At 45.5% G+C, this 20,956-nt stretch overlaps 1 protein-coding gene across 5 annotated transcripts in view; it reads right to left on the bottom strand.

The window, feature by feature from the left end:
• The window catches only part of Tlk2 (tousled like kinase 2), a 99,931-nt gene extending 90,117 nt beyond the window's left edge, over positions 1–9,814 (bottom strand). The window contains exons 1-2 of one of the 5 annotated variants that reach the window (XM_048367148.1): positions 9,333–9,814; positions 7,383–7,465 (exon numbers count right to left, since the gene is read on the bottom strand). In XM_048367148.1, the coding sequence (XP_048223105.1) occupies positions 7,383–7,463 (81 nt within the window). In that variant the 5' untranslated portion in view covers positions 7,464–7,465; positions 9,333–9,814. Of the gene's footprint in view, positions 1–7,382; positions 7,468–9,013; positions 9,232–9,332 lie in introns of those variants that run through there. The other 4 variants (XM_048367149.1, XM_048367150.1, XM_048367152.1 and 1 more) reach the window with 4 other exon arrangements.
• Positions 9,815–20,956: the final 11,142 nt, after the last annotated feature.

The raw sequence follows: 20,956 nt of genomic DNA, 5'->3' as shown, positions 1-20,956 counted from the left end.
GAAGTAGAAAAGAAGGGGGACAGGAATGAAGAGTTATTATTTAATGGGTGTGGAGTTTTAGTTTGAGAAGATGAAAAAATTCCAGATGGATACTAATGTTAGCTGAATGACTACAGGAAAAATTACTAATGTCACCATAGATTTAAAAGTGGTTTAAGGGGCTGGGGATATAGCCTAGTGGCAAGAGTGCCTGCCTCGGATACACGAGGCCCTAGGTTCGATTCCCCAGCACCACATATACAGAAAACGGCCAGAAGCGGCGCTGTGGCTCAAGTGGCGGAGTGCTAGCCTTGAGCGGGAAGAAGCCAGGGACAGTGCTCAGGCCCGGAGTCCAAGGCCCAGGACTGGCCAAAAAAAAAAATAAATAAAAAAAAATAAAAGTGGTTTAAATATTACATTTTGTGTTATATATGTTTACAACAACATAAAAAATAAAGTCCAAGGACCAATCTTTCTTGCTAGGTAGCCCAGGTGCCCTCCAATTCTAAGATCCCCAGACCTCAATCCAAGTACTGGGATTATAGGTAGGCCCTACCACACCAGCTTCAAAAATGTAAAAAAATAATAATAATAATAAGCTGGAACTAGTTGTTTTTTTTTTTTTTTTGGCCAGTCCTAGGCCGTGAACTCAGGGCCTGAGCACTGTCCCTGGCTTCTTTTTTGCTCAAGGCTAGCACTCTGCCACTTGAGCCACAGCACTACTTCTGGCCATTTTCTGTATATGTGGTGCTGAGGAATCGAACCCAGGGCCTCATGTATACCAGGCAAGCACTCTTGCCACTAGGCCATATTCCCAGCCCCATGGAACTAGTATTTTATACCTGTAATTCCAAATACTCAGGAGACTGAGATCAGAAGGACTGCAATTCAAAGCAGACCAGCAAAAGTTAGGGAGACCTCATCTCACAACTGTTATCTCAGCTACATAGGAGGCATAAACAAGTGGACAGAAGTCCAGGCCAACTTGGCAAAAAGTGAGAACCTATGTCAAAAAACTAGTGAAAACAGAAAGTGCTCAAGTGATAGGATACCTGCCTAGCAGGCTTGAGGTCCTGAGTTCAAACTCCAAGTTTTTACTAAATAATAAAAAAGAAACCCCCACACACAAAAAAATTAAGTTGGAAGTGTCCAAAGAATTGAAGTAATTTGCAAGTTATTCGGCTAATTAACTTCTGAGTAGATACTAGGATCAAATGAAATTATTCCATTCCAATATAACTTGCAGTACAGCAGGGTAGTTATTTTTTTAGAGATATACATTTCAAGACTACAAATGGATACCTGAAACTACAGATATTACTGAACACTATACATATGTTCCTATATACATACATAAATAAATGCATTATCTCTTTTATCTTAATAAGTATAGGAACCAAAGGCTGGGAATGTGGCTTAGTGGTAGAGTGCTTGTGTGTAGCATGAATGAAGCCTTGGGTTCGATTCCTCATTACCACATAAGCAGAAAAAGCCAGAAGTGGCACAAGTGGTAGAGTGCTAGCCTTGAGCAAAAGAAGCTCAGGGACAGAGCCCAGGCCCTGAGTTCAAGCCCCAGGACTGGCAAAAAAAAAACGTACAGGAACCATTATTTTTGCAGTTTCATATATCTGAAACACAAAACTAGAATATTTTTTCCTTTTACTATTTCATAAACATAAAATGTACTCATTTTTTCTTTCCCTATATTAAGCTGAAAACTTGCTGGCACTGGTGGTTCTTGCCTGTAATCCTAGCTACTCAAGAGGCAAAGATCTCCCTTTAGGCTCTCTGACCAGCACCATAGAGTTCGGCAAGAACAAACGCCTTACAAAAGGCGGTAAAATGGGAGCCAAGAAGAAAGTGGTTGATCCATTTTCTAAGAAAGATTGGTATGATGTGAAAGCACCAGCCATTTTCAATATAAGGAATATTGGGAAAACACTAGTCATGAGGGCAGTGTAGACTCTTTGGGTCATTTGGGCTTATTGTATTGTCTAGCATGATTAAGCATACATATTTAAACATAATGAAAATGGCACTACTAATGTGAAAGAGCTCAGGATGGATTATACATAAAAAGCTTCCAATTGCAATTAACTATATGACTAAAAGACATCCATTTTTTAAATATCTTTCCAAAGTCAGATTTGTTCATGTAACCTGATCATGTACAAGCCTTACAAATTTGTTAAAACTGGCAATGCTAGGTTATCTATTATAGTTTGGATCTGGAATGTTCCACAAAAGCTCATGTGTTCAAGGCTTGATCACTCATGTTCAGAGGTGGGACGTTATGAAAGTTGTTGGATCTAATGATGGGCTCATAATTTAATGGGCTGATGGAAAGTGCACCTAGAAGAGAGGAGTGCATGCTTGAGGTCTGCATCTTGTACCTGAACCCTTCCCTTGATCCCTCTCTCGCTGCTTCCTAAAGCTGCCAAGTAAGCTCTACTCTATCATGCCCTCTGTCCACCATGATACTCTACCTTAGACAAACCTAGAAAAAAAGTTGAGCAACCATGGACTGAAACCTCTGCAATGGCCAAAATAAATCTTTTATCCCTCAGGCTGATTCTGCAGGTATTCTGTTACAATAAAGAAAAAGCTAACCAACACACTCAAGATCAAACTCCAGACTTAGCACAGGCTAGGCTATATCTTCAGCCCTAAATGTACATTCTTGCCAGTCTTTTGAGTTAGGCCTTTATAGATCCACTATGGTCTTAAGACAAATCACACCCATATCATACAACAATTTCATTTTGATTTCTTTAAAAAGTAAAAATATACATAAATACAGTATGTGTGTAAACATTTTTACAGAGCTTTTAGAACAGCTTAGTTTTCAAAGAAATAAAAAATTTATTTTGCAGTCATATTGCATTGGTTTATGCAACTCTTTATTATATTATGTAATTCAAATACAAAGGCAGAACAGGGCACCCAGTAGCTTATGGCTGTAATCCTGGCTACTCAGGAGGCTAAGATCTGAGGATCACAGTTTGAAGCCAGCTGGGCAGGAAAGTCCATGAGACTCTTAATTCTAATTAACTTAACAAAAAGGCCAGAAATAGAGCTGTGGTACAAATGGTAGAGTAGTTGAACAAAAAAGCATCCAGACCCTGAGTTCATGCCCCAGTACACTCTCTCCCTCTCTCTCTCTCCCTCTCCCTCTCTCTCTCTCTCTCCCTCTTTCATACACACACAGACACACACACACAAAGGGCAAGATATAGTAAAGTGATCCTTCGCAAGCCTATAATTCAACTAGTGGAACCAGTACAGTAAGGAGAAAATGGAGAATGTCCATGAATCCAGTGAGTTTAATATTCCTGTTATAAAATATGTAAATTCACTTATTGCTTCTGTAGCTCCTAGGGTAGTGAGCCGGTATACAGTAAGAACTGTATTTGCTCCTATATTAGCTTCAGTACTCAAATAGGTTAGCAGTGCATGCAAGGTTCGAATTCCATCTATCATATAGTCCATCTACTATATAATCGGAGATTACTTATATTGTATATTATTATTTATATATGTATATTATTATATTATATTATATTACTTATATTGCCCAAAGGGAACAAATTAAGAATATTAGCTCTAACAGGCCCTGATTAAAAACATACGAATGTAAGATATAGGAAGTTTCACATGATCAAAAGTAGATTATCCAAGGCTTAAAGATTCAGCTGGGTACCACTGGCTTACATCTATAATCCTAGTTACTCAAGAGACTGAGATCTGAGAATTAAGGTTCAAAGCCAGCCTAAGCAGATAAGTCCAAGAGATTCTTATCACCAATTAACCAGCAAAAGCCAAGGTAGAGGTGTGGCTCAAGTGGTAGAGTGCCAGCCAGGAACAAGAGCATAGGCCCTGAGTTCAAGTGCTGGTACCAAAAAAAAAACAACACTCAAAATATCAATAAGATATGAAGTAGGTTCATATCTCAATTTAATCTTATTACCTCAAATTTGCTCAAAGAATGGTTCCAAGTTCTTCTAAAAGGAGGAAGCTAAACTAGAAGAATCTGCCATGGACTTCTCAGTGCACATTAGGCATCTTTCCACTATCATTTATCTTTAAAACAAAAACCACATATGGGGGCTGGGAATATGGCCTAGTGGTAGAGTGCTTGCCTCGCATACATGAAGCCCTGGGTTCAATTCCTCAGCACCACATATATAGAAAAGGCCAGAAGTGGCGCTGTGACTTAAGTGGTAGAGTGCTATCCTTGAGCAAAAAGAAGCCAGAGACAGTGCTCAGGCCCTGAGTTCAAGCTCCAGGACTGGCCAAAAAAAATTTTTAGAAAAGGTAAATGTTGCAGCACAAGAATATTTGACATTTGTAAGTTAGGAACCTAAATATAAATAAGCACTAAAATTCTGGGAATAAATGCGGAATGATAAATGTGTTTGTTTTGATAAATTTTGTGAAGTATATCTAATTCATTGGTGTAAAAAACACTAGGTTATGCTAGAACATCGACAATAACCAGGAAGTTCAAAGACTACAGCTATTAGAAGTCTTATCCACTAAGAAAGAATCCACAATAGCATTGACTTTTCCTTCTATGGACAGCAAAGAGTACAGAAAATGTTAGGAGAAACTCAAAAGAGCCCAGGAGGCATGCCAATCCCACTAGATGGCACCATCAGAGGCAAGTCTCTCTGCTCTCATTGGAGCAGCCAAGGGTTGAAACCTGTCTTGATAGTAGCAAAACTGGAAGCTGTCATCAACATAGTAATATCCTCACTGAGGAATTATAACCTATAAGGAAGAATAATCAGCCTGAAGAAGTTCATCCAAAAGCACCCTTGTTTTTCCCAGTACCATTACTCCATCCTGACCCCATTTTAAATCTATGGCCTGAGGGGATACAATGTCCTACAGGTGAAGTTATACAAAATGGATATTTTCTTTTTCACTTCCTAGTTGTACAAACTACTTAGTAATTTGCTTACTTTTCCTCCAAGTTTCTTTGCTAAGAAAAACAATACTCCCTTGCTAGGCCCAGAATAATGTATTTATTTTAATAACCATGTTAACCACGACAAAAACACCAAAGCAATACACAATAAATAGCACAAAAGCAGCTGGATATAAATTCTTTCCATCTATAAAAAAATTTCTTTCTCTTAATGTTATAGGTAGAATTTCCTCTTACACCAATAAATCAGTACATCAAAGTTTTCTGAAACCTTTGAAAATGTTCGGCCCTAGGCAGCAAAATTCAGAATGTTACTCATTCTCATGACTTATACCCTATTTCACCAAATTTACACATAAAGTCATCGTGTGCCTGAAAACATCCCAAATAAGACCAATGAGTTTAAAGCACATGCAATTTGAATACAAACTTACTGTCAACTTGCTCAGGAAGGATCATCTGGACAAATTTGGGTATGAGCCTTTGGTTAAATTCTCAAGTAAAAAAAAACATCAGGACTGGGGATAGTTCAGAGGTTGAAGACTTGCTAACATGAACAAGGACATACATTCAATCCCTAGGACTAAAATTGTATTAAGAAAAAAGACACATCAAAAAGGCCTAAGCATGGTGGAATATACCTGCAATTCCAGCACTCAGAAGGCTAGGCTAACGGTCTAGCTCAAAGTCAGCCTGACAGACAGACAGACATCTATCAGAACTCTGCTTAAATACAAGCTAGGCACTGGTGGCTCACATATGTAATCCTACTCAGGAGGCTAGATCTAAGGATTGTGGTTTGAAGTAAGCCTGGGAAGACAAGTTAGAGACATGCTTATCTCCAATAAGCTAGCAAAAAACAGAAAGTAAGGGTATAGCTTGGATGGTAACCTTGAGCTAAAAAGCAAATAAGCAAGAGCACAAGGCCCTAAGTTCAAGCCCGAGTACTGCCACACAAAAAAGTACATGCACAAACACATAAATAATCATTTGAATCAGGGATCCATTTAAATCTCAAATACACTGCTCATGTCTATGTGAAGCTACTAAATCAGTAAAACGGACAAAGAACTAATGTGTTGCAAGGCATGGTGGTACACATCTATAACCCCAGGAAGTAGAAGGCAGAAGCAGAAGGATTCTAAGTTCCAGGCCAGCCTGAGCTGCATAGCAAACAAGACCTTGTCTCAAAAACAAAAAAGAAAGAAAGTTAACGTGTAATCAAATCCTGTGTCCCACAGAACCTGTGACAGCTGTAATTTAGCTCTCAGCACAGTATTCTCTCTTGTGTTCTCCACCCACCACACATACTGCAGGCTTGGAGGCACTATGCTACAATATCATCTAGAACACCTTACACAATGCCTAGCATACTTTAAGCACTCAGTATTTGTTTAATACACAAAAACTAGTTAACCAGGTGCTGGTGGCTCATGCCTATAATCCTAGTACTCAGGAGGCTGAGATCTGATGATCGAAGTTGAACTCGGCCTAGGCAGGAAAGTCCGTGAGACTCTTATCTCTGCTAAACCACCAAAAAACCAGAAGTGATGCTGTGGCTCAAAGTGGTAGAGTGCTAGCTTTGAGCAAAAGAGCTCAAGGACAGCACCCTGCCCACAAGCTCAAGCTCCACAACCGACAAAACTGCCTGACCCATCAAAAAAGCCAGATTTTCCAGATATAAAAATTAACATACCCCTTCTTGTAGAAGAAACTGACCAAAGGACAAGATTAACATCTTAGTTACCATACAGAAATTTTAAAAAGCAAACACAAAAATGTTGTGTCACTTCAAGATCAAAAATTCTTATCTCACATGTTTCAAACCCAATTAAGTAACCATCTTGAATCGAAGCTTTTAAGCAAAACATCATAAATATACTTATATACTGTACTAAAATGACTGCTTAGAGGAGGTAGGTAGACAAGCAACTACATAAAGATGCATAGAAAAAGCACAATACTGCTTAACTATCCATCTACCAAATACTGGGGGTTGGATCTCAGTTTATACACCCACAACAAAAATAAAAACAGTAAACCTGAAGGAAAATAGGAGTGAAAAAAGCAATCTGGGAGCTAGAGAAACCTGCTGAACTGCAGATTTAGAGAATCAGCAGACTTCACAGAGGCAGTTTCTTCAACACTACCACATAACCATCTTCAAAAAATCCAGTGTAATGAAGCCATGTAATACCTTGTAATTATGGTTCCCCCCCCCACTTCCAGAGACTAGAGAGTTTTAACAAAATATAGCACAGAATCTAGATATGCATCCTGTTCATATTCTTGCAACAACCCCCTTGGGAAACTTCTATATTAGAAGAGGAAAGAAACATATTCTCCCAAATAGAACACTTTAGATTTTAAAACCATTTATACCACAAGCTAAGTCTCCCAGTATGTTCCACATAAGTCATTTTAAGATGTGTTTAAGTTACACTATAAATAGTATTATCATCATTTTACTTACCTTACTAACTCCAACTCCAGTAAACCTGGCCTCTAATAATTCCTGCCTTCTTGGGTCCAGGCTATGCAATTCTTCCATCATTTCTACAGAAAGAAAAAGAAAAAAGAAAGCTATGAAACTATGAAAACGAAAATGGGAAAAAAACAGTTATATTTGTAACAAAACTATAGTAAATAGTGTCACTGAATGATTACAGGTTACAGGGAAAAAAAAACCACCCTACAAGTGGTAAACTATGATAAGCTTCATTACACAGTTATTTGATGTTATCAATAGTTACATAGCAACTTAAAGATTCTTCCACGAAGGTCACTTACTCTCCCCAAGTTCTGATATGAATTTAACAAAAAAAAAAAAAAAAACTAAAATAGACCTTCAAACCTTTCACAAAATCACTATAAAAGTTGAGCACAGGGAATGAAACAAGGGCAAACTTGCAAAATGAAAAAAAAACTCCTTCCATCAACCTTTGATTCTATCTACTTTTAGTTATTTCTCAAACACACAGGAACCAGTCCTTAAACTAAAAATATAAACCACTAATAATTTCAAACATAGCACGAACTAGAAATCGCAAATAACATCATATATCTCCTTTCTCTGCAGAACTCACAGTAGCTCGTTTCAAAAAAAAATAAAAGGAATTTTATTTTAAATTGAATAGAGAACCTTGGTGAAACTATCAACCTCCATTTATTCGGGAAATTAATATAATTCCTTAACAATCCCTCTTGCAAAATCTTTTGCTTGACCACTCCCAGGATCAGTAAGTTTCTCTCCACTCTATCTGCTGGTAGCCAGCAGTCCTAGGCAGGAACGTGGAGGACACCATTTTTAAACTCCTTCCCTGACCAAAATAATGCACAGGCACTTTGAGCAGATATGTCCATCCATTGTAAGCGCTCAACTCTTGCAAGTTGCACGGAAATTATCTCCTCCATATTAAAAAGTGGGAAAGCAGCATGGATCCTTTACACAGAGCTCCCCCCGCCCCCCACTTCTCACGGACCATTAGGTGGTGATGGGAATGATTGGAGTGCTTTTAAAGTTCACCGAAAACGTGAGTCAATTTGCAATCTTAACAACTCCACAATTGCCAGCAACAACCCCTACAAGTCTTCCAGTTTTCATTTCCCTTCCTGGATGGAGAGCCCGGGGCAAAGAGGAATGAGAGGGTGACAAATTAAAGTTTCACCCACACATCCAAGTACAGGTTACAGAGGAACTAGCAAATTCTTGGAAAGGGAAAAAAAAAAAAGAGAGAGAGAGAGAGAGAGACAGAGAAACACTAAAACGGAGCTAGTGAGAGTGAGTTTTCCTGAAGTGGCCGGCCTGCCTCGCGTCTCGCCCGGCCCTAATGGAAATGGCAGAGGTTGCAGTCTCTCCCCAGCCCCAAGGTCTCTTGAAACATTGAACAAACCTCCATCCCTAGGCCTGACCCGGAAAACGACGCCTCAGCGGTTACTCCATTTAATGTCAACTCATGTTAAGCCAATCTCCACTCGGTCTCCTCCCGGCGGGGCTCTGCACCCGGATCCTCCCCGTGGCCCACAGCCTTCGAGCAGCAGGACCGCCGGGCCTGCTCCCGGCGCCCCTCACCGCCTCCAAACTTTCCCCAACTCCAGGCCCACCTGTCACGGAGGGAGAGAGCAGCCGGCTCTCGGGGGGCGCCGAGGCGGCAGCCGGGGCCTCCAGCTCCCGGGGTGGCCCCCGTCTCTCAGCCGACCGCCAGCCCCACTCCCAGGCCTGGGCCTGCCCCATCTTCACCGGGCCCCTCGGCGACCTCGCAGCCCTCGGGGAGCGCCTCCCGCCTCGGCGCGGAGGAGCCGCGGCCCAGCGCCGGCCCCACAGCGGGCCCAGGTCGCAGTTTCCGTGGGCCGAGGGGGTCTCCGAGACGGTTAATGACTCAGGCCCGGCGCCCTCCCTCGCCCGGGGCTCAGAGCCTCTCACCTGCCGCCGCCGCCGCCGCCGCTCCACGCTCCTCCCGGGAGGGGCCCCGACCCGACCCGGCTGCGGACCGCTCTGCTCTCCCCCTGGGCAGGCCCGGGGTGGAGCCGGGGCCTCTCCTGAGCGCCGCAACCCCCCGCCCGGGCAGCCGCCGCCGGCGCCGGGCTCCACGAGAGGGCGGGCGGGGGAGGGGGGCCGCGGAGGCCGCAGATCCCCGGGCTCGCGTACAGAGCCAGGCGCCTGACGCGGGCCCGGGCCCGGGCGGCCGCGGGGGGCGCGGGACCGGGCCTCCTGGCGCCGGACAAAGGCCAAGGGAGGCGCAGAAGGGCCCAGGCCGGCCGGGGAGGTGGGGGCCCGCTCGGCTGGGGGCCACTCGGGTGCGGCGCGGAGGGCGGGGGAGGGGGGGTCGGAACCGCTGGTGCCCAGGACCCGCCTCCGGCCCCTTAATCCGGATCGGTTCGGTCCGGATTAGTAGTGATCGGTGTAAACACACTAGTGAAACCGCGTGTTTCCTCGCGAGATTTGCACGGCTGGGAGGCGGGGGGGGGGTCCTGGGGGGGTGGGGTAGCGCCGACTGTGGGGGAGGAGGGGGAGGAAACCAGGAAGGTGGGGGGGTCCCCGCGGCCCCGGCGCCCCGCCTCCGCCAATCAGCGCCCGGGCTGGCGGGCAGGGGTTAACCGGGGGACCCCGCGCCGGCCGCGGAGGCCGCGCCTGGCCGGGCGGCCGAGGGCGGGCGGCGAGTGGCGCTGGCGGACCTCCCGCGACGCGAGTGACGGCCGGGCGGCTCCGGGGCGCCCTGCCATCTGCCGAGCCGGAGCCCCGGAGCCTCAGCCGCCGCCTTTGTGTCCGCGACCCCCGGCCCCGTCGGGCTGGGATGCGCCCCGGGGCGGGGGGGCCGGCGCGCCCGAGGGTCCTCGCGGCGAAGCGGGGCGGTCCCCGCGCCCGCCTCGTCCCCGCTCTCCACAAGTTTGGGTGAGAGCGGAGCGGGGATGCATTTGAGAGGCGGACCCCGCCCGGACTTCCTGGAGACGCCCCGCTAGTGAGTTCGCCGGGTCCCCCGAGGTTCCCGGGCTCGCCGGCTGGCCACTCCCCAGGGCCGCCACGCGGTCCCCGGACCCCTCCTGGAGGCCCAGAGCGGGGGGGTGGGGTGGGGGGGGACGGCCGCGCTTTCCCTCCGCGGACCTACCGGGTTGGCAGGGGGTCTCCGGGGACGGGAGGTGCCGCGGGGTCGAGGCCGAGCCCTCCGCCCGGATGCTGCCTTCCGGAGGGCGCAGGGCGCCACCCTTGGGGGACTCCCCCGGAGCCCCCAGGCGGAGGCCCCATCGCAGCCTCCAATTACAAACGCGGCCCTCCAGGGTGCTGAGGTGGGTCTGAGGGTGAGCGCTGGAGTGGAAAAACAAGCCTGCTTCTAGAAAGGCTGCTGAGGAACGAGAGGAAGGGCCATGCTCCAAAGCTAGCCCACCATGAGAAAGGGGTCCACCGACCCCAGACTCAGAGAAAGTCACTTTTCCCACCAGCTGCCATTAGCCGTGGCACGCCTGCTTCAGTGCAACCACCCAGCTTCTTGTTTCCTTCGCGTGCTTTCTTGACACAATGTCTGAAGATGACTGGAGGACTGGACTACAGATGATCACCAGGGAGACAGTCAGACCTTGAAGAACAGCCTTGAACTTGGCTAGGGGTAGGCAAGTAGCCCCAAGTGACATTTCTACCCTTACTTCTTCCTTCTTCATAATTCTTCATTATGACAGGCCATAGACCTGCCAATGAAGAAAGGGTGGCAGTTGACTAATTGCTGGCTCTTCAGCCTTCCACACAGTCTTCCAAATTCAAGCATGGTAGAAAAACTCAAAGCAAAACTATTCCAAACTGCTTAAGAAATCATACACATATTTCCAAAGATAACTATTTCAAAGGGAGAGAGAGCAAGTCGGGGACAAAGGTTAGAAAAGGGGCAAAGTTAAGAACCACCAAGAATGAATACAGCCTCTCCTGAGTGCTAGGAGGACTAGCCTCCCACGCCAAACGGAAGGAAACAAATGAGGTAGAGTTTTACCTAGACTGGGAATGTGGCTTAGTGGCAGAGTGTGTGCCTAACATGCATGAAGTCCTGGATTCGATTCCTCAGCACCACATACACAGAAAAGGGTGGAAGTGGCGCTGTGGCTCAAGTGGCAGAGTGCTAGCCTTGAGCCTAAGAAGCTCAGGGACGGTGCTCAGGCCCTGAGTTCAAGCCCCAGGACTGGCAAAAAAAAAAAAAAAAGTTATTTCCTAATACACAGTGATGATGAAAGCAACTCTGGAGGCTCAGGACTATAATCCCAGCTACTCAGGAGGCCAAGATCTGAGGATCGTGCTTCAAAGCCAGCTGCTGGGGCAGGGAATTCACTAGCAAAATGCTGGAAGTCAGGCTATGGCTGAAAGTGGTAGAGCACAAAAGCTCAAGGACAGCATCCAGGCCCTGAGTTCAAGCCCCAGTAGAGGGGGAGGGGGGGAATTGAAATGTTATAAAATAGATTAGAATGAAGACAGTAAGGAAAAGAAACACTAGGAAGATGAGCTGAGTTCTAGCCCCATCTCTTCCACAGACAAGCTAAATGGACCTATTACCTAACTTTTTAAGACTGACTAACCTCATGAGATACAGGGTATCTCCTTGGAGCTAGAGGATTTCCAAAGTCATTTCAAAGTGGAAAAATTTAGGACAGAAATGTAAGACCAGGCTGACTTCAAACTTGGCATCTTCCTTCCTGAGGTTCCTAAGTGCTAGGTGTACAGGCATGTACCTCACATGACCCAACCTGCACATGAGTCCTTCTCGTGTACATGTCTTGGCACAAAACTCAGGGCCTGGGCTCTGTCTATGAGCATTTTTGCTCAAGGCTAAAACCTCTAGCACTTGAGACACAACTCCTGCTTTCTGGTAGTTATTTGGAGAAAAGAGTTTCCTTGCAGCGGGGAGTGAGAAAAATGAGGGAGGAGGTAACAAGTTGGATAGGAAATGTACTCACTGCCTTACTTGTGAAACTGTAGCCCCTCTGTACATCACTCTGACAACAAATAAAAAAAATTTTTTTAAGTTTCATGGACATTCCTGTTTGGGCTGGACTCACACTTTGATCTTCAAATCTTAACCTCCTGAGTAGCTAGGATTACAGAGGTGAGCCACCAGTGCCCAGCCCCATTTTAAAGTAGTTGTTTAATCATTGGAACACAAGGAGAAATGAGATTTTTAGTTTCACTATTCCTGGTTCACTTTTCTTACATGTCAATATATACTGTCATATCTTCTCATAGCCTCACTCTAGACTATACCCATCCCTATAGGAACTACTTATAGAAATTTAATGAGTTAGATTACTCCAAAGACTGCTTGCATGTTAAGCATCATATAAATATATACCAACACTAAGGGAAGAAAATATAAGCCATATACTCTTTCCCAGAAAAAAAGTTTTCAAAGCAGGTACTGTTGTCAAAAGGTGGTTCTTTTTTTTTCCCTTTGCCACTTGAACCACATACTCACCAACCTGAAGATGGTTCTTTATAATGTGATTTCACCTTGGATAAGCTTGATTATGTTTGATCACATGGCAACTCCATGGAATTCTTGCTATGCAAAAGTAGGTGGCAGGGGCTGGGGATATGGCCTAGTGGCAAGAGTGCCTGCCTCATATACATGAGGCCCTGGGTTCGATTCCCCAGCACCACATATACAGAAAATGGCCAGAAGTGGCGCTGTGGCTCAAGTGGCAGAGTGCTAGCCTTGAGCGGGAAGAAGCCAGGGACAGTGCTCAGGCCCAGAGCCCAAGCCCCAGGACTGGCCAAAAAAAAAAAAAAAAAGTAGGTGGCAACATTCCCCATGCAAATCCCCAGTTTCCATCAGCTCTGGAGGGCATAAATATGAATGAAACTAGAAGACAGGTCACCAGATCCTTCCTGCCTTCAGGGAGTGAATGAAAGGTCATTCAGAGTCATATCATGGCTGGAGGACCACAGAACTGGCTGAAGATGCCTTAGACTAGTTTTGGTGTTCTCCAAGATGTGTTCTGTAGGTTTAGAGAGGTCATTAAAACATCAAGGGTAGTAAAAGTTCCCTTGGTCAAGGAACCTTGGAGGAACTGTGTATTCGACATAAGCAGAATAATTTATTGCACTACATCTTTAGAGTTCATACTATTTGTTGTCCATTTCCAAGAGGAGGACTTGGGAACACTCGCGCTAACATTGCTTTTGGAACCACTATTTTTGTGGTATTTTGTGTATTTTTGTGGTTCATCTAGTTCAGGCTCCCTCATGGGAAAAGTATTTCAAGGAAGACACCAGAGAAAATCGGGAGTATTAACCCTCCATTGATCTTTACCATACAGCTGCAGAGCATTTTCTTTAATATTTTGCAGTGGCCACCGTCTTCATAAAAAAGATGGTAGTATATATAAACCAAGCCTGTTGACGGTGCTCAGATACCTTAACCTGCCCTATGGCGCTGCTACTCTGGTTCTTTCATAGAAGGGATCTGCAGTGTAGAGACCCCAAGGACAGAGCCTATGAAAGGACCACAGTTTTGTTTTTTTCCCTTGGCCCTATTGGCAGCTGTGTAGCTTCAAACAGGACACTGAACTGCTCTCTCAGCTTTGCTCATAAAAATGGTGGTATTACCTTACAGGGCTCTGGGAGGATTAAGTAAGATAGCATATACGCCTGCCAGTAATCCCTGAATTAATGGTCTCTGAGCATAACTTCAATTTCTGTCAAGGGTTTGTACCTTTCTCATTAGGTAGTTGGCAGCACACAGTTGAACTTGGGAAACCAGGCTACCATTATGCTGAGTCAGTTCATGGTACGATTTTCTTCACAGTTGAGAAGGCTTTTGTGCCTTCTTTAAGGCATTCCTTATGTTTCTGAGGGATGGTAGGTAGGTTGTATTGATCACTTTTCATTGCTGTGACAAATACCTGAAAAACGACTCAAGAGGAAGGATCTCCTGGACCTGGGTTTCAGAGGTTTCAGTCCATGGTTGCAGGGTCTGTTGTTTTTGGCCTGTGGTGATGCAGTGCATCATGGTAGAAGGATGTAGTGCAACAAAGCTCCAGCACCCATGGCAGCCAGGAAGCAGAGTAACAAGAGGGGCTGGGAATATGGCTCAGTGGTAGAGTGCTTGCCCAGCATGCATGGAGCTCTGGGTTCAATTCCACAGCACCACATAAACAGAAAAAGCCAGAAGTGGCGCTGTGGCTCAAGAGACAGAGTGCTAGCCTTGAGCAAAAAGAAGCCAGGGACAGTGCTCGGGCCCCATGTCCAAGCCCAGGACTGGGGGAAGAAAAAGAAAGTGACAAGATGGGGCCAGAGAAAAGGCATCTTGAAAAACATGCCCCTAAAAAAAAAAAATGCCCCTAGAGACTTTTTTCCTCCAACCAGGCTCATCTCTTTTTGGGAGGGGGAGGGGGCGGTCAATTCTGGGGGCTGTCCCTGAGCTCTTTTGCTCAAAGCTAGTGCTCTACCACTTTGAACTATAGCTCCACTCTTGGTTTTCTGATGGCTAATTGGAGATACGAGGCTCACAGACTTTTCTGCCCCGGCTGCCTTTGAACTGCAATTCTCAGATCTCAGCCTTTTCAGTAGTTAGGCTAACATGTGTGAGCCATCAGGACCAGGTTTAAGGTCTCACCTCTTGTTTTTTATTTTTTGCCAATCCTGGGACTTGAACTCAGAGCCTGGACACTGTCCCTGAGCTTCTTTTGCTCCAGGCTAGCACTCTACCACTTGAGCCACAGTGTCCCTTCCAGCCTTTTCTGTTTATGTGGAACTGAGGACTTGAACCCAGGGCTTCATTCATGCTAAGCAAGCACTGTACCACTAAGCCACATTCCCAGTCCCAGGCCTCATCTCTTAATAGCCAATGCAGGGCTGAACACATGAATGAATGATTCCACTGATGACATTGGCATTCTCATGGACCACTTGCTCTGTCAGAAGCACCACTAGTAGGAGACCAAGTCTGCAACAAACAAGCCTTTTTTTGGAGGAGCACACATATCCAAATTACAGTGGGGGCTGGGAATATGGCCTAGTGGTAAAGTGCTCATCTCGTATACATGAAGCCCTGAGTTCGATTCCTCAGCACCACATATACAGAAAAAAAGCTGGAAGTGGAGCTGTGGCTCAAGAGGTAGAGTATTAGCCTTGAGCAAAAAGAAGCCAGGGACAGTGCTCAGGCCCTGAGTCCACGCCCCAGGACTGGTAACAAAAACAAAACAAATTAAACAAATTACAATGGGAGACGATAAGATAAAAATCCTCAATCCATCTGAGTACTGGTGTCTCACACCTGTAATCCTAGCTACTCAGGAGGCTGAGGTCTGAGGATTACAGTTTGAAGCCAGCCAGAGCAGGCAAGTACAAGAGAAACTCTTTATCTCCAATTAACCACTAGAAAAAGGAAAGTGGTACTGTGCCTTAAAATGGTAGAGCGCTAGCTTTGAGAAAAAGAGCTCAGGGACAGTGCCAAGGTCCCAAGTTCAAGCACCATAACAACCCCCACAACAACCCCCACCCCCCACACACCTACACATACACACAATTCAATCCATGTTTGTCCCCAACTGAATTTAAAAGGCTTTTGTGAACAAGAGGAATGACACAATGTCCAAAAGAAATGTAATCTTTACCTGACTTATGTAACTGTAACCCCTATGTATATCACCATTCTAACAATACAATTTTAAGTTTATTGTTACTTTAGAGGTGATTTACAGTGAGGTTACATTTACATATGTCAGACAATAACTGTAACCCCTTTGTAGAGCACCTTAATAATAACAATAAAAAAGTTTAAAAAAAAAAAAAAAGGCTTTTGTGCTGGCACCAGGGGCTCATACCTGTCATCCTAACTACTCAGGAGCTTGAGGTCTGGGGATCGCAGTTCAAAGCCAGCCTGGGCAGGAAAGTCCGTCAGCCTTTGCTCTCCAATTAACCACCAAAAAGCCAGAGGTGGAGCTGTGGTTTAAGAGATAGAGGAACAAAAAAGCTCAAGGACAGCTGCCAAGCCCAGAGTTCAAACACAATAAGTGATCAAATTAAAAGCCTTTGTTTTGTTTTGCTGGAGATAGAATCCACAGTCTATAGACTCAGCCTAGGGTGTGAAGAATAAGGATTGATTGGGACAGTATTTATTTGCATTACCAATTATCTGGACCAGCCAGTAGAGAACCCTTAAGATATTTGTGGTGTGACAGACCTGGGTTCCTCATACATTTCCTCACCTGTGGCCAACATGCTGACTCTGTGAATAGTTAATTAAAATCAAAATAATGTTGGGTAATTCCTGTAACCCTTCCTGACATGGAATAAGTCCAGTCAATAGCATTACTCTCTCTCTCCACTTCTTTTTTGTGTGTGTGCCAGCCCTGGGGCTTGACTCCAGGGCCTGTTGTTCCTGAGCTATTACTTCAGCATCAGCTCCACTTCTGGCTTTTTTTTTTGGTGCTTAATTGGAGATAAGATTCCCCTGGACTTTCCTTCTAACCTTGATCCTCAGATCTCAGTCTTTTAAGTAGCTAGGATTATAAGCCTGAGCCACCAGCGCGCAGCCTTTCTTCTCATTTCTAACAAAATAGAAAGCTGGCTTTGTAGACCTCAGCCCTCTTTGAGGCTTACTCTCAGGCGCCTTTCTCTGCCTGTGCTTTTCATGTCCTCAGCTGAAGCAAGTCCCCTTGACATTGTTTTACTCATCAAGTCAGGAGCTCTTCCTTTCAACCCAAAGAGGCTGAACAATCTCTGATTCTCTGGATAGCACCTTCCTTTCTGTAATGAACTAACTCCCTCCTCTCTCTTCCTCTCTCTCTCTCTCTCTCTTTCTCTCTCTCTCTCTCTTTTGTGAGGCTTGAACTCTGGGCCTGGGCACTGTCCCTGGGCTCTTCAGCTCAAGGCCAGCACTCTACCAATTGAGCCACAGTGCCACTTCTGGTTTTCTGGTGATTAATTGGAGTAAGACTTTGCTGCCTGGGCTGGCCTTGAACCATGACCCTCAGATCTCAGCCTCCTGAGTAGCTAGGATTACAGGCATGAGCCACTGATACGTGGCTTACATTATCTCTTCTTAACCATTTTATTTTTTTCTGCATCTTGTCCCTTCCTTCTCCAGCAGCTGAAATGTAAGAGGAGGAAAAAAAGAAAAAAACTTCACTCTAAGAAGCTCCCTCCCTTCAGCTATTGAATCCTGGCTATTGGTTTTCCTCAGAAAACTTTGAAGATGGAAACAATGGTAAACACTCTGTATGGCTGGAAAGTTGACATTTTTGTGCATGCTGGTACTGAAGTTTGGCTTTTTTACTCAGGGCTAGCACTCTATCACTTGAGCCACACCTCCATGTCTGGATTTTGGCTGATAGATTAAAAAGTCTCTTGGACTTTCCTGACCAGTTGGCTTCAAACTGTGATCCTCAGATCTCAGCCTCCTAAGTATCTAGTGAGGTGCCAGACTTTGAAGTCAGGCCCCACCACGTGAACCCCATCTTAGAATCGAACCCTGAGCCAATCAGATTTGTACCTGTGTTCTAATCTTGCTTGCACAGCTGATGGTTGTAACCTTGTTCTTTGCCTTTATAAGCCCTGTGTAATCACAGCTCGGGGCTCCCTCCTAACCTCCGCTGTGTCTGTGGGTAGGACGAGGCCCGAGTTGGCAGCTCGTTAAATAAAGCCTTGCCTTGCTTTTGCATTTCGGAGTGTCTGAATCTCGGTGGTCTTCTTGGGGTGGTCTTGAAACTTGGCACAACATTTGGGGTTTCGTCCGGGATAGCCCCAGAGACCCCGAGATCCCAGACTCCGAAGGTAAGAAAACAGCGCTGTTCATTTGTCTTGTCCTGTAATTTGTCTGTCTGTTTTGCTTTTGCTTGGGTCTACTCCTCCTGTACCCTGGCAGGAGGTTGTGGGCCAACTTGGGAGATCTCCAACTCGTAACTCGGGTCCACTCCTTCTGCACCCTTGCAGGAGGTTGTGGGCCAACTCGGGTCCACTCCTTCTTACAGGAGGTTGTGGGCCAACTTGGGTCCATTCCTTCTGCACCCTTGTAGGAGGTTGTGGGCCAGCTTGGGAGATCTCCAACTCATAGCTTTTCTTGTTCTCAGGCCTGTGTGTTTTCCTCCTTTTTTATTGTTTTGTTTTTTGTAGCCTTTTGGACTGAACTTCTGATCAGAGCTATGGGTAACGTTCTATCTTGAGGACCTCCATCTAGCCCCCTAGACTTGATCCTAGCTCACTGGAGGGAGGTTAAGGAGATAGCTCAGAACCAAGGTGTGGCCCTTAAAAAGGAAAAGTGGATCACCCTGTGCAAGTCAGAATGGTCCACCTTTGAGGAAATTGAGGGAGCTTTGACATAGGGAGGAAGCACGGAGGAGGAAATGTTTCCCGCTCCATACTCCCCATCCCAGTTAACTCTACAAGAGGAGGACTCTGAGGAAAATGTTTCAGCTGTGCCCTCCGCTCCGGAGGGTCCTGCCCAGTCGACTCGCCGGCGCTGACAGCCCAGGACACGGACGCATCAGCCCCAAGTCCAAGTCCTGACCCGCAGCCGCCGACGGGGTGGATGTAGGGCCAGCCCAAGCCACCCACAGGTGGCAGGGAGTGACCTCACCATGCTGCGTTGTCATCTCTGTGTTGTTTGTAAGTCTAACAGTCTCTTTTGTGTCAAACCTGCATAGCTCATTGGAAAGATGTACAGGCGATGGTTCACAATCAGAGTGTGAGTGTCCACAGAAAGAACTCTAGGGGGACCCCCACCCAGCCTTCTTAAGCAGAAAATTGTTTGGTGCGCTAAAATGTTTTACTAAGACTAAAAATGTTTTACTAAAACTATCAAGCCCTGGAAAATGAGGCTGGAGAATGCTAAAATCATTTGTTAAAGGTTTTGTCTTAAAATGTACGGCCGATGCTTATTCAGCGTGCTTTAAGATCTTTTGAAAATGTGTGTGTGCATGTGTGAGTGTGAACATGTTCAAGACTGCAGTATGATGCAAAACTAAGTTTAAATTCAAAGGTCTTCATGCCATGCAGTAACTGGGACTGAAGAAAAAAAAAAAGGCTCTTTTGAAACAAGCAGCCCGTAAGCAAAGGGCGGCACCTGGTTTCAGATTGCCTGTGAGCTTCAGTTTTTCCGATGCAGATAAAAGCTAAAGTGTTGTGTTAGTGTTAAAAAGGCTTTGGAAATCAAGAATACATTTCTAGATAAGAAATTTGGAAGTAAAATTGTCCTAAATAATTATTGCAAAGTGAGAAAAGGAGAATTATGGCTACCAAAATGTTTAATTGCCATTCCAGCTTCTTTGTAGGTTTTTTGTAACAGTTTCCAGCAGGCCCACAGAGAAGCACAGGTGATTCCTACAAGTTTGTCAAGATCTAATACTGACCCTTAATAAGTTCCAGGTAAGAGAGCATGCTTAAAAACTACTTCTGTGTGGACCACCTTGTTGCTTATAATTGGAGTAAAGTGGCCCCTTATAAGACTCATTGATCTGAATCTGCGGTTGGAAGCCAGCCCGGGCAAAGAAAGGTCCCTGTGAGAGACTTGTCTCTAATCAGCCAGCAGAGTGCTGGGAACGGAGTGGTGTGGAGCTCAAAAGTGGTAGGGTGCTAGTCTTGAGCTGGAGAGCTGAGGGACAGCGCTCAGGCCCTGAGTCCAAGTCAAAAGTCACTCTTCCTGGGACAAAAGTGATGGAGCATCCAGAGGCAGTAAGCCACTGCTTGGATGGCAGAGATGGTGTCAGATCCTAGAGTCACTACTGTTGGCCTTTCAAAAGTTAAAGCCGGGAAGTCCTAGAAGAATAGTTCATAAGCATGCCTTTCCAATGCCCATGTCTGTCTACTGGGCAGGAATTTACCAGTCATCTGTGATAGTGGTTAGTAAGGGTAAGTTTGTCAAATGAGAGGATAGATTAAAATCTCACCCCCCGCATTTACTCAAAGCCCTGACTGGCAGTGAGAATTTTAAGCTCATACATCTGTTTAGTAAAGAAAGCTTGTAGACCTGAGATTGTGTCCTTATTGAGATCTGTTAAAGGCCTGCAAAGCTATATTGTTAAAAATTGCAAGATCTGTCAGCTTACCAATGCCCCCAATCAACAGATTACTAAAGGAGCTCGTCTCTGTGGGAATAGGCCAGGCATGTATTAGGAAGTAGATTTCACAGAAATTACAAATATTTGCTAGTTTTTGTAGACACCTTTTCAGGATGGGTTGAAGCCTATCCAACAAAGCATGAGACTGCGAATGTAGTGGCTAAGAAGATCCTGGAAGAAATCCTACCCAGGTATGGCTTCCCATCCACCATTGGGTCAGACAACGGACAGGCTTTCGTCTCAAAAGTAAGTCAGGGAATAGCTGCAGCACTGGGGACGGATTGGAAATTGCATTGTGCTTATAGACCCCAGAGTGCAGGATAGGTAGAGAAAATGAATTGGACTCTAAAAGATATGATTCTGCTTCTGTCCCTACCCCCCATTTATTCAGACCAGGGGACTGAAATCCTAAGAACCACGGTGGAAGGAACCCTAGACGGCATCACCACTTGGGTCCATTGCTCCCACGCCAGGCCAGCTGACCCCTTTGCCCTGGATGACAACTACCGTGATGGA

Source organism: Perognathus longimembris, chromosome 17, assembly GCF_023159225.1.
Source record: "Perognathus longimembris pacificus isolate PPM17 chromosome 17, ASM2315922v1, whole genome shotgun sequence".
Lineage (NCBI taxonomy): Eukaryota > Metazoa > Chordata > Mammalia > Rodentia > Heteromyidae > Perognathus > Perognathus longimembris.
The sequence above is the reverse complement of the archived record's forward strand: the minus strand, read 5'-3'. Positions and strand labels throughout refer to the sequence as shown.